The 15974-nt window shown below is 38.4% G+C and overlaps 1 protein-coding gene across 1 annotated transcript; it reads left to right on the forward strand.

The window, feature by feature from the left end:
- Positions 1–1235: 1235 nt before the first annotated feature.
- On the forward strand, positions 1236–15692 carry G3PP4 (Major facilitator superfamily protein). The gene is made up of 4 exons (XM_089141396.1): positions 1236–1596; positions 1727–3099; positions 14213–14764; positions 15380–15692. The coding sequence occupies exons 2-4, from the start codon at positions 2064–2066 to the stop codon at positions 15415–15417; spliced, it is 1626 nt and encodes a 541-aa protein (XP_088997522.1). The 5' UTR covers positions 1236–1596; positions 1727–2063; the 3' UTR covers positions 15418–15692.
- The last annotated feature ends 282 nt before the right edge of the window (positions 15693–15974 follow it).

Raw genomic sequence — 15974 nt, forward strand, 5'->3', positions numbered from 1 at the left:
ATTGGCAGGTGATATTACCTTCTTTTGGTTAATGTTGAGATTATATTGTTTTTTTTAAACAATTTCAAAGATTAGATGAATAAAACATTCGAGGCATATAACCATCTTTATGACCATCCATCTCCAACCAACTGTGACAGCCTACGACAAGGAGGCAATTAAAAAAGTTAGACATAAACTACCATTAACAAGTATGATATCCAAGGAAACATGCTAATATTAACAAGTATGATCTCTAAGGAAATATGCTAATATTAACAGGTATGATATTCTCATACCATCCAAATGCTTTCTTCCTCTGTTTTTGAATGAAATCTGATGTACCAAAATTTTCTATAGCATCTTCATTTTGAATGAAATTTCACTCACATTTGAGTATGGATGACCACATAGAAATTTCAGTGAGATACATAATGGAAATGAAGCATTTATAAAAATTGAGAACTTCACTCTAGAAAATACCAAAGAATAAAGATGTAGGTTAAGCCCTAACCAAAAACGAAACAAAGGGAGCCTACAAATTCGGAGAGCGAAAGGGAGCAGAAAATATAATCTTTGGTGTTTTTATCCCCTCGATTTTGTATTTTGAAATTTGGGGTTCGTTAGGGTTGGGTTCGGTCTAGCTAGTGGTTTCGGTTCAAGTTAGCTAAACCGATCACTTAAGTGGGTTTAAGTGCACATGTGATGGGAACAATGGTTGATATTTATAAAGCTTACATTGCCGCCGTCCAACGGTGCATTGGACTGTCCTGTGAATTTACTGAACCATAATCAGACTACATGCCAATGAAAGGATAATAAAGTCTTTGATAACCTCACCTCTCAGTGGAGAGATTGTTGGTTCAATCTTTACCAGCGCATATGTAATATCCCCATCCCAAGTTTTTTATATATAAAGCGCCTTTGTTATTAAAAAAAAAAAAAAAATCAGAGTACATCAGGGATAGGGAGACCCTTGATCTCAAAGACTCGTTTACTAGGACAGAAAAAAAAATATACTACTAAGACTTCACCATTGATCTTAAAAAGATATGAATTCTTAACCTGTAAGGCTGTAACTAATATTTTCATGATGCCGACGAGGATACCAACTGTCAAATATTCATGCACTTGGAGGGTAGAGGCTGCCACGTTGGTTAGAACAATAAAAGTTTCCTTTTTTTTATTAAATTTTATTTAACAAAAATTTATAATATTGAAGTCGTTAAAATTCAAATGCAGCTTGCATCTTGAACTCCTGAAGAAAGCTGAACCCGCTGGCCATGCCGAGAAGCACGCAAAATCCAGCCCTTTCTTTTCTTCTTTCCCTCCACAAAGAGCTGAACATTTAAAACTGCAGTGGAGTAGCCACGTTATGCCTGCAGGGTATATTCCCTCTGTCGATATGTTCCTCTCATTCTCATATATAACCATCAACGACGCTCTTCCGCCATCGTCGCTCATCCTCTGATGTCTAAACGCGTCTTCTACCAATAACCTCTCTTTCTCTGTGTGAATGTCAAGCATCGACGACTGAAAACCTTCTGGCTCTTTGTATTTCTTCCAGATCTTCTTTGTGGGGAATGACGTTTCTGATTACGAAGTTCGTGGACTCTGGTATGCCTTTTCCCATCCCTACAATTGACTGTCATTCCGCACTCTTATGATTACGTCAATTTTGTAATTTTGATATTAACTTTTGTCAATTTGTCCTTTTCTATTTTCATTTTGTTCTTTGGTGGAACAGATTGGGGTTTCGAGGTTGATGTTCGGAGAAATGAAGTTGATTCTTGTTGGCGGTATCAATGCCCGTCTTAGAGATAACTGAAGCTCGTTGAGCTTTTCTTTTCTTTCTTCTACATTTTGGGATATTTTCAGTTCTGAGTGGTTAATTATCTGCAAGTTAATCTGAAAAAAATTCCTGCTTTAACGTTATTGGTAAGGATTAAGCTGTAAGGAGTTATTTTTATGACCCGGTGTGCGGATCGATAGCTTTTCACAAATTTTCTTGTCTGGGGTAAGGTTGTCCGTCTGCAAGACCGGGTATTTACAGTTCGTTGCCTGTTGGGGTTTTAATAACTAAGATGGATATAATGAGGGCTCCGCCACCTGGAATTTTGCTTATTAGAAGCTTTAGAGGCAGGGAATGGAGCCTGAATACATATAGATATTTCGTTCTTCTTCTTACTTTTATAGCATATGCTTGCTACCATGCATCTAGAAAGCCAACCAGTATTGTTAAGAGTATTTTGGATCCAGACCCTGCCAAGGTTGGCCATAGCCATTCTTATCCTTGGCCTCTTGGTGAGGTTTTTTTGAAGGATAAAGGGTTTATAGGTAAAGGTTCTAGATCATTGCGCGAGGGATGGGTTCCTTTTAATGGAGATGATGGGACTGTGAAATTGGGAGAGATTGATGTTGCATTTCTTGCTTGTTACTCCATGGGGATGTATGTAGCTGGGCACCTTGGAGATACACTGGACTTGCGTCTGTTCTTGACAATTGGAATGATCGGCAGTGGAATCTTTGTTGGCCTTTTTGGAATGGGTTACTTCTGGAGTATCCATGTGTTCTGGTTTTATCTGGTAATGCAGATGATTGCTGGATTGTTTCAGGCCACTGGGTGGCCTTCTGTTGTTGCTGTTATTGGTAATTGGTTTGGGAAGAGAAAGAGGGGTTTGATAATGGGTATCTGGAATGCTCATACATCTGTTGGGAATATCTGTGGTTCATTAGTTGCTGCTAGTGTTCTGCAGTATGGCTGGGGGTGGTCATTTATTCTTCCTGGTGCAATGATCATTTTGGGAGGGATAATGGTTTACTTTTTTCTAGCTGCTTACCCTGAGGATGTAGGCTTTCCTTCCACTCATGGGTTGGTCTCACATGGTAACAAAGAGATGGGGTCTAAAGATGAGGAAGCTCGGATACCAAAAGAACATGTGGTGGAAGCTGAAACGAGTAGTATCAATCGATCTGGATCAATGACTAGAAGTAATGCGATTGGGCTTATTGATGCTTTGTTCATACCAGGAGTGATACCATTTGCATTGTGCCTTTTCTTCTCAAAGCTTGTGGCATACACATTCCTATATTGGTTACCTTTCTATCTGAGTCAGACAGGTATGTTTTTTCTATCCTAAAATTGAAGATTTCTGTAAATTTGATACATTGGCTAAAACCCACATGTCAACAATCTCTGTATGTTTTGTATATCCTTGTCTTTGTCATGAAGTAGGACTGTGTCAATTAAAAGATAAAGGTAATTTGTCTATTTTGCTAAATTGAAGGCATTAAAATAATCAAATAAATGTGAGCTATAGTTTGCATGAAACTACAGTGCATGGGGCTTCTTCTCTACTGTCGGTTATAATGTGCTTAGCCTTTACCCTGCTTTCATAGGGATGCTGTTTCAAGACTCCAATCCTTGATCACTTAGTTACAGCAGAGCAACCTCAACGGCAGCAAGCATACAACGAAAAGTTGTGATATTTCACATGATACCTTGCCTCATTCATTCAGTGAGATCTTACATGATACTTTATTCAGTGGGGCGATGATGTAGCCTCAATTGAATGAGGGTCAGTTTTTCCAAGATCTTATAAAAAACCAACCTTTTACTTTCCAAAAAGGACATTTTGCAATTTTGTTTCCTAGGGCAAAGTGGGGAAACTTCAAATGGGGTTCCTGTAATGTAAGATTGCATTGAGAATTCAAAGATATGGCTATTTGGAGATTTAAGTAATCTGTAAATAATTTGGGGTCAATCAAAACTGCTTGAGAAAACTTGCCAACTGGTTGATCTTAGAGATATGGGGTGAATATCTTAGAGATGGGGACCTGGGGTTCACAGGTGTTGGAATGACCTGAAACTTGGAGGGAATGTAGTGATTAAATAGGGATTTGATTTCCCAATTTTGGTTGGGTTTGGGTGGCTAAATTGGAAGATATGGAGTTTCTTGTTTAGGAATTTTAGGGAGTACGAAAATTCTAGAAAATATTCATATCTTGAAGTTGGGTTGGCAAAATGGGTCAAATCAGGATCTAAGGTCACTAGGGTTTAGGAGATGTTGTTTGAGGCAGATCTGATGGTAGAATTGGTGTATATCAGATCTTGTATTTGGCTGTATTCGAAAGTCTTATTAAGAAAATGAAAAAAGGTGATAGGAGAAGAAGGAGGGTGTGTAAGCTGCTAGATACCTGGATGGAGCCTTGTTGAATTATGGAGTGACTAGATTGGCTTCTTGAAGCCTGTATATTCAGCCATAGCAAGGATCTAGCTTGATCTTGCAAGAACCTTAGGATTGCTCAACTGGTGGAGTTTCTATGTCCAATGTTGACACAACCAGCAGTATATTAGCACAATCACATGCAAAATACCAATCTTGAAGGTATAAATAATTGCTAATCGACCTTCTCATAATAGAAATAGGATTTAAACACTTCAAAGAAATAGAAATTAAGAATCCATCAGGTCTTGGACTCTTATTAGACTTGTGACATAGACACTTAAAATTGAAATACAGCGTAAGAAAAGACTATTATGCCCTTATAACATAAGTTGGGCAAAATTCGCATAATTTGACCAATTAAATGAATAAATTAGCCTATTTTCGTACTTGGACAATTAACTTTTAGGCACATAGAGCTGGTTCATGACCAGATAAACCTATCGAACAAATTCCCATCACCCATATCCGTCAACCATAGGTTGGTTTCAAGAAAAATAGTCTATTTCGATGCTGGATTTGCATCAATTGATCTCCAACTAGGGTCACTTACAATATTTCTTTTTTCAATGAATCTGAGGTCTCCAATGTGTTCAGACGGGCTAAAATAGGTGCAAGTTTCAGTCTCAAATGTTTCTTAATACCCCTTGAGTTGGAAGGAAAAAATAACACCAACTCGGTGAGATCTTGAGCCAACTGGCTTTTTTGGGTTGGTGAGCTGGGCCTTAAGATTGAGGTCATTAACCATCGCAGTAAGGCCTGCCCTTTAAGCTGGAGACCGGGTGAACATATAGTGCTTTTTATAAATTCTATGCTTTTCACAATTTCATTGCTCTTTTCCATTGCGAAAGGGACAATTCATTGCATGCAATCTGTTTATTTACTTTTCAGTTGTATGAGGCAAGTTTTTAATTTCGTTAGTCTTTATTTTTTACTATTATGAGTCAAGTCGTTAATTTCACTGCCATATTTAAAAATTTAGTTTGACGGGTGGAATGCCCATTATGATTGCCAGATGCATGTGACCCTGTTAAGTGGAATATATAGTAGCTGCATACTTTCTTCTCATTCTGAAGGAAGTGAGATGGGCCCATTTTTGGATGGATGCTAAATATGTCCAGATGGAATTATGAACTATCAATGTTAAAAGAATTATGAAATTGCTAATTTCTGGTAGTTGCAACTATTTTTATCTATTGTTATTATTAAAATAAGGGTTTGTTTTGATACTTGAAAGTAACATTTTTAGCATCACAAAACAATAAATATGTGGGCACAAACTTTTGGTTTTATTAAACTTTTCAATTTATGGGGTAGATGCATGATCATCCCCTCCCTCCAACTGCTTTGGATGAGGACATGGTGGTTATTAATGATCTGAAGTATCTGAGCCTTCGCTCAACAATGTTGGTTACATGATCAGCTGCAGAGTATTTATTGCTGTCAATCCAATCATAACAAATGTAGAATGGAAACACACCTGAATTTAGTACAACATTGTTGTTCTTCTGCATCCAGAACTTCTTCAAAACCTCTTTATTTTCCTTCAATCAGTGGATGAGAAGACAATATTCAAAACAGTCCGGTAGATACTTGTTAATGAGGGTCTTAGTGTTGCACTAAAAATTATGAATTGCATGGATTTTCAGGGAAGGTTCATCTTCGATGGAAGTGTTGTCCTGGAATTATTTTTCTTTTTGTTTTCTTCTGAGAATTTAATTCGGGGATTGGTGGGACCACACACTTATGGTTGTTTAAACTCTCAAACTCGACTTAAATTTTCCACAATCACAATGATGGAAGTTTTGCAAACAAATTAGCATATAAGATGTTAGTTGATAGGAAATTTGGTAACATGCACAATGGTTAACATATATAACGTGACTTTCAATTTCCAACTTTGAATTAAATTTTATCTTTCCTCATCTTTATTTTTATCTTGAAACAATCACATCTTTTCTTTATTTGGTGGCTTCTTTTTAGAGAAGAAAAATCACGGCTTTTGTTTATTGGTGGTTTCTTTTTAGAAGAGAAAATGGATTTATGATTAATTTTTTCCAAGTTAATTAAGGGTAGTATTATAACTTGGCAAATGGGTAAATAAGTAGAGAGATAATCTCAGGGTTATTTTTGGGATTTTAAGAAAATATATAGATGCCACATCATTAGTAAACTAACGGAGCTTAACGGTAGGGGGATTAGTAATTATAGACAAAGTTAAAGGTTGAATTAGTAATTTTAAAAAATATAGAGGATACAGTAGTAATAAAATCAAAGTACAAGGGGGCAACAATAATTATCCCATACTTAAATCGTTTAAATATGTTCTTCAATGCAAAAGTGTCAAGAAAAACATTTCTAATTTGCAGAAGACAAGTCTTACAAAACGCAGCCTTAGTGGCTGGGTCAGAACTTCTGCTCCATGCATAATATGACTTTACAATACCTGAAACTGATTCTTTTAAAATCCCAAAATTTTCGCTATCTCAAGGAAAAGAATAAATCCCCCCCCCCTCTTCATTAATACCCCTTATGGTGTTCTCCGACTCATACTGATTTGAGAGATTTTACTGGATGAAGTTTAGTAGTTTAGTGAACTTTTTCTTTGTGTTCCCCTACACGGGTAAATCTTATTGTGATTATTAAATGACACTGGTATCGTCTATATATTATCATTCTTCTCACCAATAAAGAGCAGAAGTTTCTATATTTGATGTGGGAGGATGTCTGTTTACATGGCAGTGCTAGTATGGTATTTAAATTGCCAGACTGAATGGTGCTTATATGTTCTGTCTCCAATCTTTTTCTTATGGTAGCCTACAAGTTTAAATTTTGATTAGTTATTGTCGAAATTGGCTAACTGCAATGGTTTCAGCGTCTCAAACATTTTTTTTTGGGGGTGTGGGGAAGGGGTTCATTGGTGTTACACTACAACAATGTGCGTCACCCTTCTTCTGGTCAGAAGAGGTCTAGGATCTAGAAACCCTTTCATCAATGTTGAGCTTAATTTTGGCTTAGATTGGGTTTTGTGGAAGTTTTTAAAGATGGTGTCAAGCTATTGAGGAATGACAGTTGCTAGATCAGAGATTCCATTGTATGCTTGCTTGCATTAGGAGAGAAAACTAAATACAAAGAGAAATGGTCAGCTTGCCTTCCGAGAATAGAAAGAAAGATGATAGCTATCAAAAACTGTATAATATATCCTAACTAGAATGGGCAACCAATCATTGATTCCATAATACACTAGGTAACTCAACATTGTCAATGCACTCTCTCAAGTTGATTAGCCAAGAGAACGGATCTTCAACTTGTCATGCAAGAATTGAAGATATTTACTAGAGTACCTTGAGTGGAAATCGGCTAAACTATTAACCTCTGTTTGACAACCTTGTCTCCTACAAAGTGATAGTCAATTTTGACATGTTTGATATGGAAGTGATGGGGTTGTTTTGGGATATATGTCACATCAATTTTATAATGCCATAAGATCGGAGGTGGTGGGAGCATAAGACCAAGTTCCTTGCAAAAGATATTGAAGCCTACGTCAAATGGTCATTCAACATTGTTTTGATTTATTGAAGTCTGAGAAATTAGATTATTCCCCAGAAAGGAAGCATAGCTCCTTGTCGATTTCAGATCATCAATATTGCCAGTCAGTAAGCAACTTAGGATGTCGTAAGGAACAACATTTAGCAAGAGCTCAGTGATCTTCGGTTGGAGCATGCATGAAGTGAAACCATGGTTGATAGCAGCAGTAACATCGAAATGATTTAATTTAGTGTATTTTAGAGCCCAACTAATCATGATACTGAAACATTTGAAGGCAATACTCTCCTGAACCAAATTGGCTGGAAAAGGTGGAAATCGGTGCGAGAAACAGTTCGCATTTAGTCATTGCTGTACTGTGCAAGAAATCAACAGTATACCATTATTGAGATAGCAAGAAGCATAGCTGTCACGGCATCACCTAAGAGTCCAGGTGTTGCCTTGTTTCTTTCCCTACCTCAGGCGCCTTGCTCATGTAGATGCTTTGACAACTGTGCCAAGAGGCCGTTAGAGTTGGGAATTGCATCGATACCCAAAAAGAAATTTAGGGGTCCTTTTTTTTTTTTTTTTTTTAAATCAAGAATATGGTTGTCATTTGACTGAGTAATCTAATCATATGATTTTGTAGCTGCTAGAAATGAGGATGTTGTCTACATAAGTTGCAGCATATGACCTGGATTGAACCCAAACTGAATGAGAAACTGTGAGACTTAACAACCCAAAAAAAAAAAAAAAATGAAGGGAGAGAGAGAAACTGTGAACAGAGCCTCTTTTAGGCCATAAATGGACTTATGCAGTTTGCAGATGTGATTCAAATGAGTTGTCTTAAAAACTTTGTGGTTGTACCACTGAAACATCTAAATTTAAAATGTTATGTAGGAAGACATTGTGAACATCTGACTCTTTGACCAGCTATCCTTGAGACACTCAATAGGTAGAACAGTCATACTGGTGGTGGGTTTTACAACAGGGCTGAAAGTATATGTGAATTCAGCGTCGTGTTGATGGAATCTATTGGTTACGAGACAAACGTTGTAATGATGCAAGGACCTATGAATGTCCCTTTTGATTTGGTGGCCCCATTTGCAGCAAACTAAATTCATATAGACATAGTGAGGAACAAGAGTCCAAGTGTTGTTTGGTAGCAAGAGGTTGGACTTCTCACTCATGGCCTCCATTTAGGGAGTTCACAGTTGGCTTGATAGAGACAGGAAGATTTGATAGGTGAAAAAGGTAGTGTTTTAAGGTTCAAATTGAGAGAGACCAGCTTAAAAAGTTGTCATGTTTAGGCATGTGTCTAAGTATTGTGGGATAGACCTGAGATGTAGCTATTAGATGAGAGCCGGTTATTGGGAATGGATGCATGGTGGTGGGGGTTGGAGTGGATTTGGGAGGGTCAGTGATTCAGATCCAATGAGATCTGATTCTTCTGATTGGTCTACGAGTAGGTATCCTGTCATGGAAAATAGGCCTCAATTTGACTGCTAGACATGGGCCAGATCTGATTTCATAATGGTTAGAATTTCTGCTAACTACCAAATTTCAAGTATAATTTTGAGCAACGAAAATTAGCTCAAATAATGACAGTTAATTGAATTGAGGATAGAGAATTTATGGAGGCTAGAACTTAGATAGCTTATATAGAAAAAGGAAAGATGGGAATTAATGTGACATGCTGTCCGACTAAAGGAGGAATGAAGTTCTATTAGAATGAAGAAAATAAAATACTCCTCAAAGCTAGTATATAAAGCTTAACAAATTATTAGAAAGAGAGAAGGAAGGTAAACTGTGGGAGGGAGAGAGGAAAGGTATGAAGGAAGTGAAGGGGATCTCTTACCATGGAGATGAGAGAGTAATTAGAGGGAGGAATAAGAAAGAACAGGGATAAAATACAGAAAGAAGTGACAGAAGCTGCCTTTCCAAGGAAAAAGAGAGAAAAACTCTAGCCATCTCTGACAACAAACCAAATTGATTCATTCAATTCCAACCATGGGGCTGAGGGGTTGATTGCATTCTTTATTTATAGAATCTGTTATAAAATATACTAGATGATTTAATTACTAAGACATTCCTAATTAGACAACAAAATATAACTCTTAACTTTCTTAAAGTGACTTAGAGAGTAACAGCTTAGAACAATATTGAACCCTGTCACATGAGATCCACTGATAAAATAATAATTTTTGTGCACCCATTACAGCCCAATTTCTGGGCCTTGTATTTCAGCCTGTCACAACAAAAATACTAAATTGAAGCTATAGCGGAACTCTACAAAAACCTGGTCCAGATTTAAACCAAGCCTTAACTGCATCAGGTTGTGGGGAGAGAAAGTGGAGAGAGGGTATAGAGGTGGATATGGTGCAGCTTTTGACTGTCTGGGGCAGCAAAATCTATGGTGTTGTAGGGGACCAGGGTGGAGTTCTAGAAAGGATGAAACTGCTGACATTGGTTGGTATCTTGGAGAAGGTGGATAGGGAGCGTGAGTTAAGTTAGAGGGGATGGCTTCTCAGGTGTTGGGGCAAAGAAGAAACTAGAGGCAGACCAAGAAGGGAGGGAGTGGCAGATGGGAAAGATGACTCACCAAATTGGACATGGAGCGCAATGTATTAGCACTTTGAAATCATCTACATGCAATGGCCAACTGGGGCTTGTAAGTTAGTCCAGTTTATAATGATTAGAGGGGTTAAGTTGTAAAAGAAAGGATGCCAGAGACAACCTTCTTTTTTTATTTTTTATTTTTATAAGGACTAGTCAATAAGCTTCTTGTTATCAAGTTAATAGAGGGCACAAACCTTTAGTAACTCTGGAGGTCATCTAGTTCGAGAGATATACAGTAGTCTGAAATGCAGAATGCCAACAATGCTGAGGAACCGATTGATGAGCAAGGAGGAAAAGGCAAGTCACTGGCAACAATATGGCAATAGTGATGTTTGGCAGAAACTTTTTGGTCATTAAGTTCAGGGACAGCCTAGATGGTGAATGATGTCAAGTTCAAAGAATTTAGTACATTGTGGTATTTACGGCTTCAATCTGTCTGAATGGCCTAATTCTCTTGGAAAATTAATGTTCTACAAGTGCTTTTTTGTTTTTTTTGTTTGTTCTGGGGGGGGGGTTAAATGTGGTAAAATGTTAAAGCAATGCACGTGTATTACTATTCATCAATTGAGGGAGTGAGAGTAGGACCCTAAACTTCACTGAAAATCAATTTTTACGGAGATAGGTTTCTTAATCTACTAACCTTGCCAATGTGATAGGCAAAACCATAATACTAATCCAGCTAGAAAAACATGACAAATTTTTGGCTCATTACACTGTACAAAGAGTGTGTTAATGGGGATGACCAAGTTGATGACACCTACCATCATAGGTTGTTCTTCAGCAATACTATTGTTATCAATGCAGCGCTGTGGTGTGTTGGTTCCTTGGTCACCTTGGGCACCTTGCTGCCTTGTTGGTGCCACTTTAGCTTATAGAACCTCTTCAACTCCTTTATTGCTTGCTGCTTGATAACCATAATATTGACAGGCATGGAGAGACTTGAATGGGTAGGTAGTGTTTGGAGATCACCATTTTTCTGGTGGATTTGTTCTTTGTTGTCTGATCGATGAAAAAAAATAAATTGGGAAGGGTGGGATTAGGAATAGAAAAAAACTATCATACAAGAAAAAGGAAAGAAATTCATCCAAAAAAAGAACTTCTGAAAAGCAATAGAGGTTCAGTATGGAAGGTACATGCAATACATTAGATAAAGTGAACAACGGGAGTGGGATGGAGTGGAAGTAGAATCAGCATGAAAAATAGAAAGATCCTTGCCGTTGACAGTGTGTAACTGGTCTCGACCAATCTATTTGTAACATTGAGGGACTGGAGATCAACCGTGACATGGTGAGAAGCACCTGTGTATGGGAAACCGGACATTTATTGTTTTCTTATTTTGGTTGGGCTTCTTTTCTTATTCTTATTTATTATTTTTTTTTGGGGGGGGGGGGGGGGGGGTATTATGGCATGGGAGAGGTAGGATAAGTTTGCTTTGGGGGTGGGGGGGGGGTGTCCAGGGATATGGTTATGGTAGTAGTGTGTAGATGTCATATGATTTATGTGTTTATACATAGTATGCCATATTCAGCCACTTGGTTGTGGGAATTGGCCTTTCCAATTGAATAACTAGTGTCGCTGGCCTCAATATACGCCTTGACTCTATGAACTGCTTGTTTGAGCGGCTGTGAAGGGCTCCATTAGTTGGATCCTTAAAATGTTGATGGAGGAATAAGGAAGAAGGTTGTGGCTTAGGGAATAATGAAGTTCTGCGTATGATATAGGCTCTGACCATGTTCGTTAAGTCCTCAGGAAGTAACAGTTTACCGGCGACAGTGAGTTCGTCACTAAATATCTTAGCATGCGGTAGAAACTGAGAGACCAATTTATCAGGTTATTGAATCCTGGTAGTAAAGTTGGTGACGAAGGATATATATCCAATATTTCTTTTCTTGAAGGTTTTCCAATAACAAGAGGGAATGTCTCCTTCTAGAGAGATGCAATTAGTAAAGACTCATGCAGATTGACCTTCTCACTGTCAGAGAATCGCTGGTCCCTCAGTTTGACATGATGTTGATCTATTGAGATAACCAAAGAGCCTTAACCTTCAAGGGGATCACCTGGGGTTTTCCGAAAAAGAGAGTTCTTGATATGAGTTTGAGGGATAGGTAGTGGTGAGTATAGGTTTGAGATGAGAGAGGAGGGAAGATGATGGTGGTGCCACATTGGTGGTCCTGGTAGTGTGGTGAGTTGTGGAGAATAGGTGGTGCAAAAGGATGTCAGGCTGGGGGAGAGTGCTGCATTAGGTTGCAGTGGTAGTGCTTGTGGCAAGAGCCGCAAGACAATTAGTTAAGCTTGGAAGACACATTGCCTTTTAGAAAAAAGGGCTGAGGTTTGATTGAACTGTGGCTCTGGAACTGTTGTAGAACAGAGATATCATTGTATGTTTTCTTGCATTATTGTTTCAGTGGATGAGATGATAGAAGGGATTAATGCCAAGTTAGAGATGTGGAGATTGACCTTACAAGAGGCTTGAGATAAGTAGATAGAAGAGGAGATGGTATGTAATTTTAGACTTTAGTCACAATATAATAGACAATTATGCATAGTGAAAATTGAGGCGATAGTGAGATTGCCAATTGATGGTTTCAGATACTTGAGATCTACATACAAAGAAGGTGACATAGATGACATGATGTTTCACATAAACTTGAAATGGGGTGGATATGTAATTTTAGACTTTAGTCACAATATAATAGACAATTATGCATAGTGACAATTGAGGCGATAGTGAGATTGCCAATTGGTGGTTTCAGATACTTGAGATCTACATACAAAGAAGGTGACATAGATGACATGATGTTTCACATAAAATTGAAATGGGGTGGACGGAGTAGGGAGCTGCAGCTGGGGTATTGGGACCTCACATCCCTTTTAAGCTTAAAGGAAAGTTCTGCAGGTCTGTTGTATGACCTGTTATGATGTATGGATGTTGGGAATTAAGAAGTGTCATATAGCAAAGCTGTGTTGTAGAGATGGAGATGATGGATGTGCGGAAAAATAGGAAGGATAAAGTGAGAAACAAGCATATAGAAGTGTTGTGGGTATTGCTCCAATTGGTGAGAAATTTTGAGAGTGTCGTGTGAGGTGACGTTACCATGTTCCCCAAGGCCTAAGGATGCCACTGTAAGGAGGAGTGATCTGATTATGATCAAAGGAGTTAAGGCATAGCTAAAATGATCAATAGCTGAGGCTGTGAAGAATTAGATGCAGTGGTCAAGTCCCTCGCGAAATCTGTCCTCAGAGCCCATTGGAGAGCAAGGATAGTTGTCAACACCAGGTTGTGATTTCTCAGGCTATGATCTTTCTTCTCACTTGACTTCCCCTTTCTTTTCCTTTTCCAGAGTTTTTCCCTACTTTGTTTTGTAAAATATCCTTGTAGCTGACACCATGTAGTTGGGATAAGGCTAAGGAGTTGTTTGTTTGCTTGCATTTTCCACTGTCAAGAGAAGACTAAATACAAAGACAAATGGCCAGCTGGCATGATGAGAATGGAAAGAAAGATTGAATCATTATATGAATTTGGACAATTGAATATCCTACACTGCCTAATATATCCCAATTAGCGGGGCAAATGAATAATCGGTGCCCTACGACACCAACTCAGTATTATCAATAAAGGTGAACTACAGTAGGTTCACTGGAAGAAAATTAAGCTGTTTGCTTTGTTCAACTAGTGAAAATACATCGTGGTTAAGATTGAATTGGGTTATGTGAATTTGGACAATTGAAATCAATTAAGAGATTGTAGACATTACAGAAATTATGGGCTGAATCTTTCAATATCAATGTTAAGATCATACCATTGTGCGCCACTTCCTTTTGCTTTTCTATTTTTATTCTGATTCACCATTGTTATGTTGCAGAAATTGGAGGGGAATATGTGTCAGTTAAGTCTGCTGGAAACCTTTCTACTCTGTTTGATGTTGGGGGAATAGTTGGTGGAATCCTTGCTGGTTACATGTCTGATAGACTTAATGCCCGAGCCATTACGGCAGCCAGCTTCATGTATGCTGCAATTCCTTCAATGCTACTATACCGTTCATATGGGGGCATTTCCATGTCCGCAAACATTGGACTGATGATGCTTGCTGGTTTATTTGTGAATGGGCCCTATGCATTGATCACAACCGCTGTTTCTGCTGATCTTGGCACCCATAGTTCTCTTAAGGGGAATGCTCGAGCACTGGCAACGGTGACTGCCATTATTGATGGCACTGGATCTGTTGGTGCTGCATTTGGACCACTTCTTACTGGTATTATTTCAAAAAAGGGATGGGATGCGGTTTTCTTAATGCTTACTGTAGGAGCTCTTATTGCTGGTCTTCTTCTATCACAATTAGTCCTGGCAGAATTTCGAGAAAAAACCGGCAAACATAAACGTCACTCCAATGTTTCACAGCAACAAGGAATTGAAGGTATTATACAAACCCCAGAATTTTTATTTTTTTTTGAAATGGAAGAAAGCAATTAAAAGGCAATAGGATATAATTGGTTACTGGCCCATCTGATGTTGAGGTGTTGCCTAATCTCTGACATGTGCTTGTGAATGTCAAGATCAGCTCATTTCCATGAATCGTCTGCTTCTTAAGTAGGTGATGCTTGCATTGTGGTTCCCTCAGAATCTGTCATTTGTAGAACTGTTATTATACTGATATGGTATCGGAACTGTATTGGCAGTATGGGGCAAAGTTGCCCTAAATCTCTTAAAATGGTGTTTTTTGACCATTTTTATCCCTTGTCCCAATGGTGTCACCGATATGGCATTGGCAACTTGCAGAACTGCTCAGAACCATGCTTGCAACAATTAGATGATCATAATAATCAATATAAGACCCTTCAATCAAACCATTGGGTCTGGGAAACTTGATGGCATTCATTATTGTTGACTAAAGAGCTCTTTGTACTTCAAAATTGACTTGTGCCATTGAGCTGATCAAGAAACCCTCCGTTTTTTTTTTATAGTTGTATCTGCCCTAGTGAGTTTGAGTCTTACTTATCCTTGTTTTTCTTCTCTTGCTCTTGGTTTGTAGGTTCTGCATCTCAACCTCTCTTGGGGAATCAAAGATGACAGTAAGTACAGAGCCACAAACTCATTTATTCTTGGATGGGATGGAATTCAAAAGAAGTGTGAAATATATGTATGAGATACTGTATATAGATCATCACTTCACAGTGACCGTGTTGTATCAATTCTGTATTGTATACGCATCTTCTTTAACCAGCAGAGGTTATTTTTGGTTGAGTTTTTTATTTCAGTGCATTTTATTACCCAGTTGTACCAAGAATAATGATAAAATTCTCCCTGGCTGTTGCTTGTCATTGTTACCCAAGTAGACATCATAATCTCGGACGCAATAGTTGAAAAGGCGGCAGGTCTATCCATAGTATATTATGTCGCCGATTTATCGCCGAAATGTCGCGATAAATCGGCATGTCGCTGGGGGGCGACACGACACCCCCAGTGACACTGATTTTACTATATGTCGGCGATATATCGCCCCCGATCGAAAAGTCGATTGAAAAGTCGTTGAAACACTGCAACCACCACCGGCGACTATCGAAAAGTCTGTGGAGCCTGTGAAGACCAAACTGTCAAAACCTGCAACGATGGAGTTAATCGATTCC

Source organism: Hakea prostrata, chromosome 1, assembly GCF_041222555.1.
Source record: "Hakea prostrata isolate BN-2017 chromosome 1, UWA_Hpros_2, whole genome shotgun sequence".
NCBI lineage: Eukaryota > Viridiplantae > Streptophyta > Magnoliopsida > Proteales > Proteaceae > Hakea > Hakea prostrata.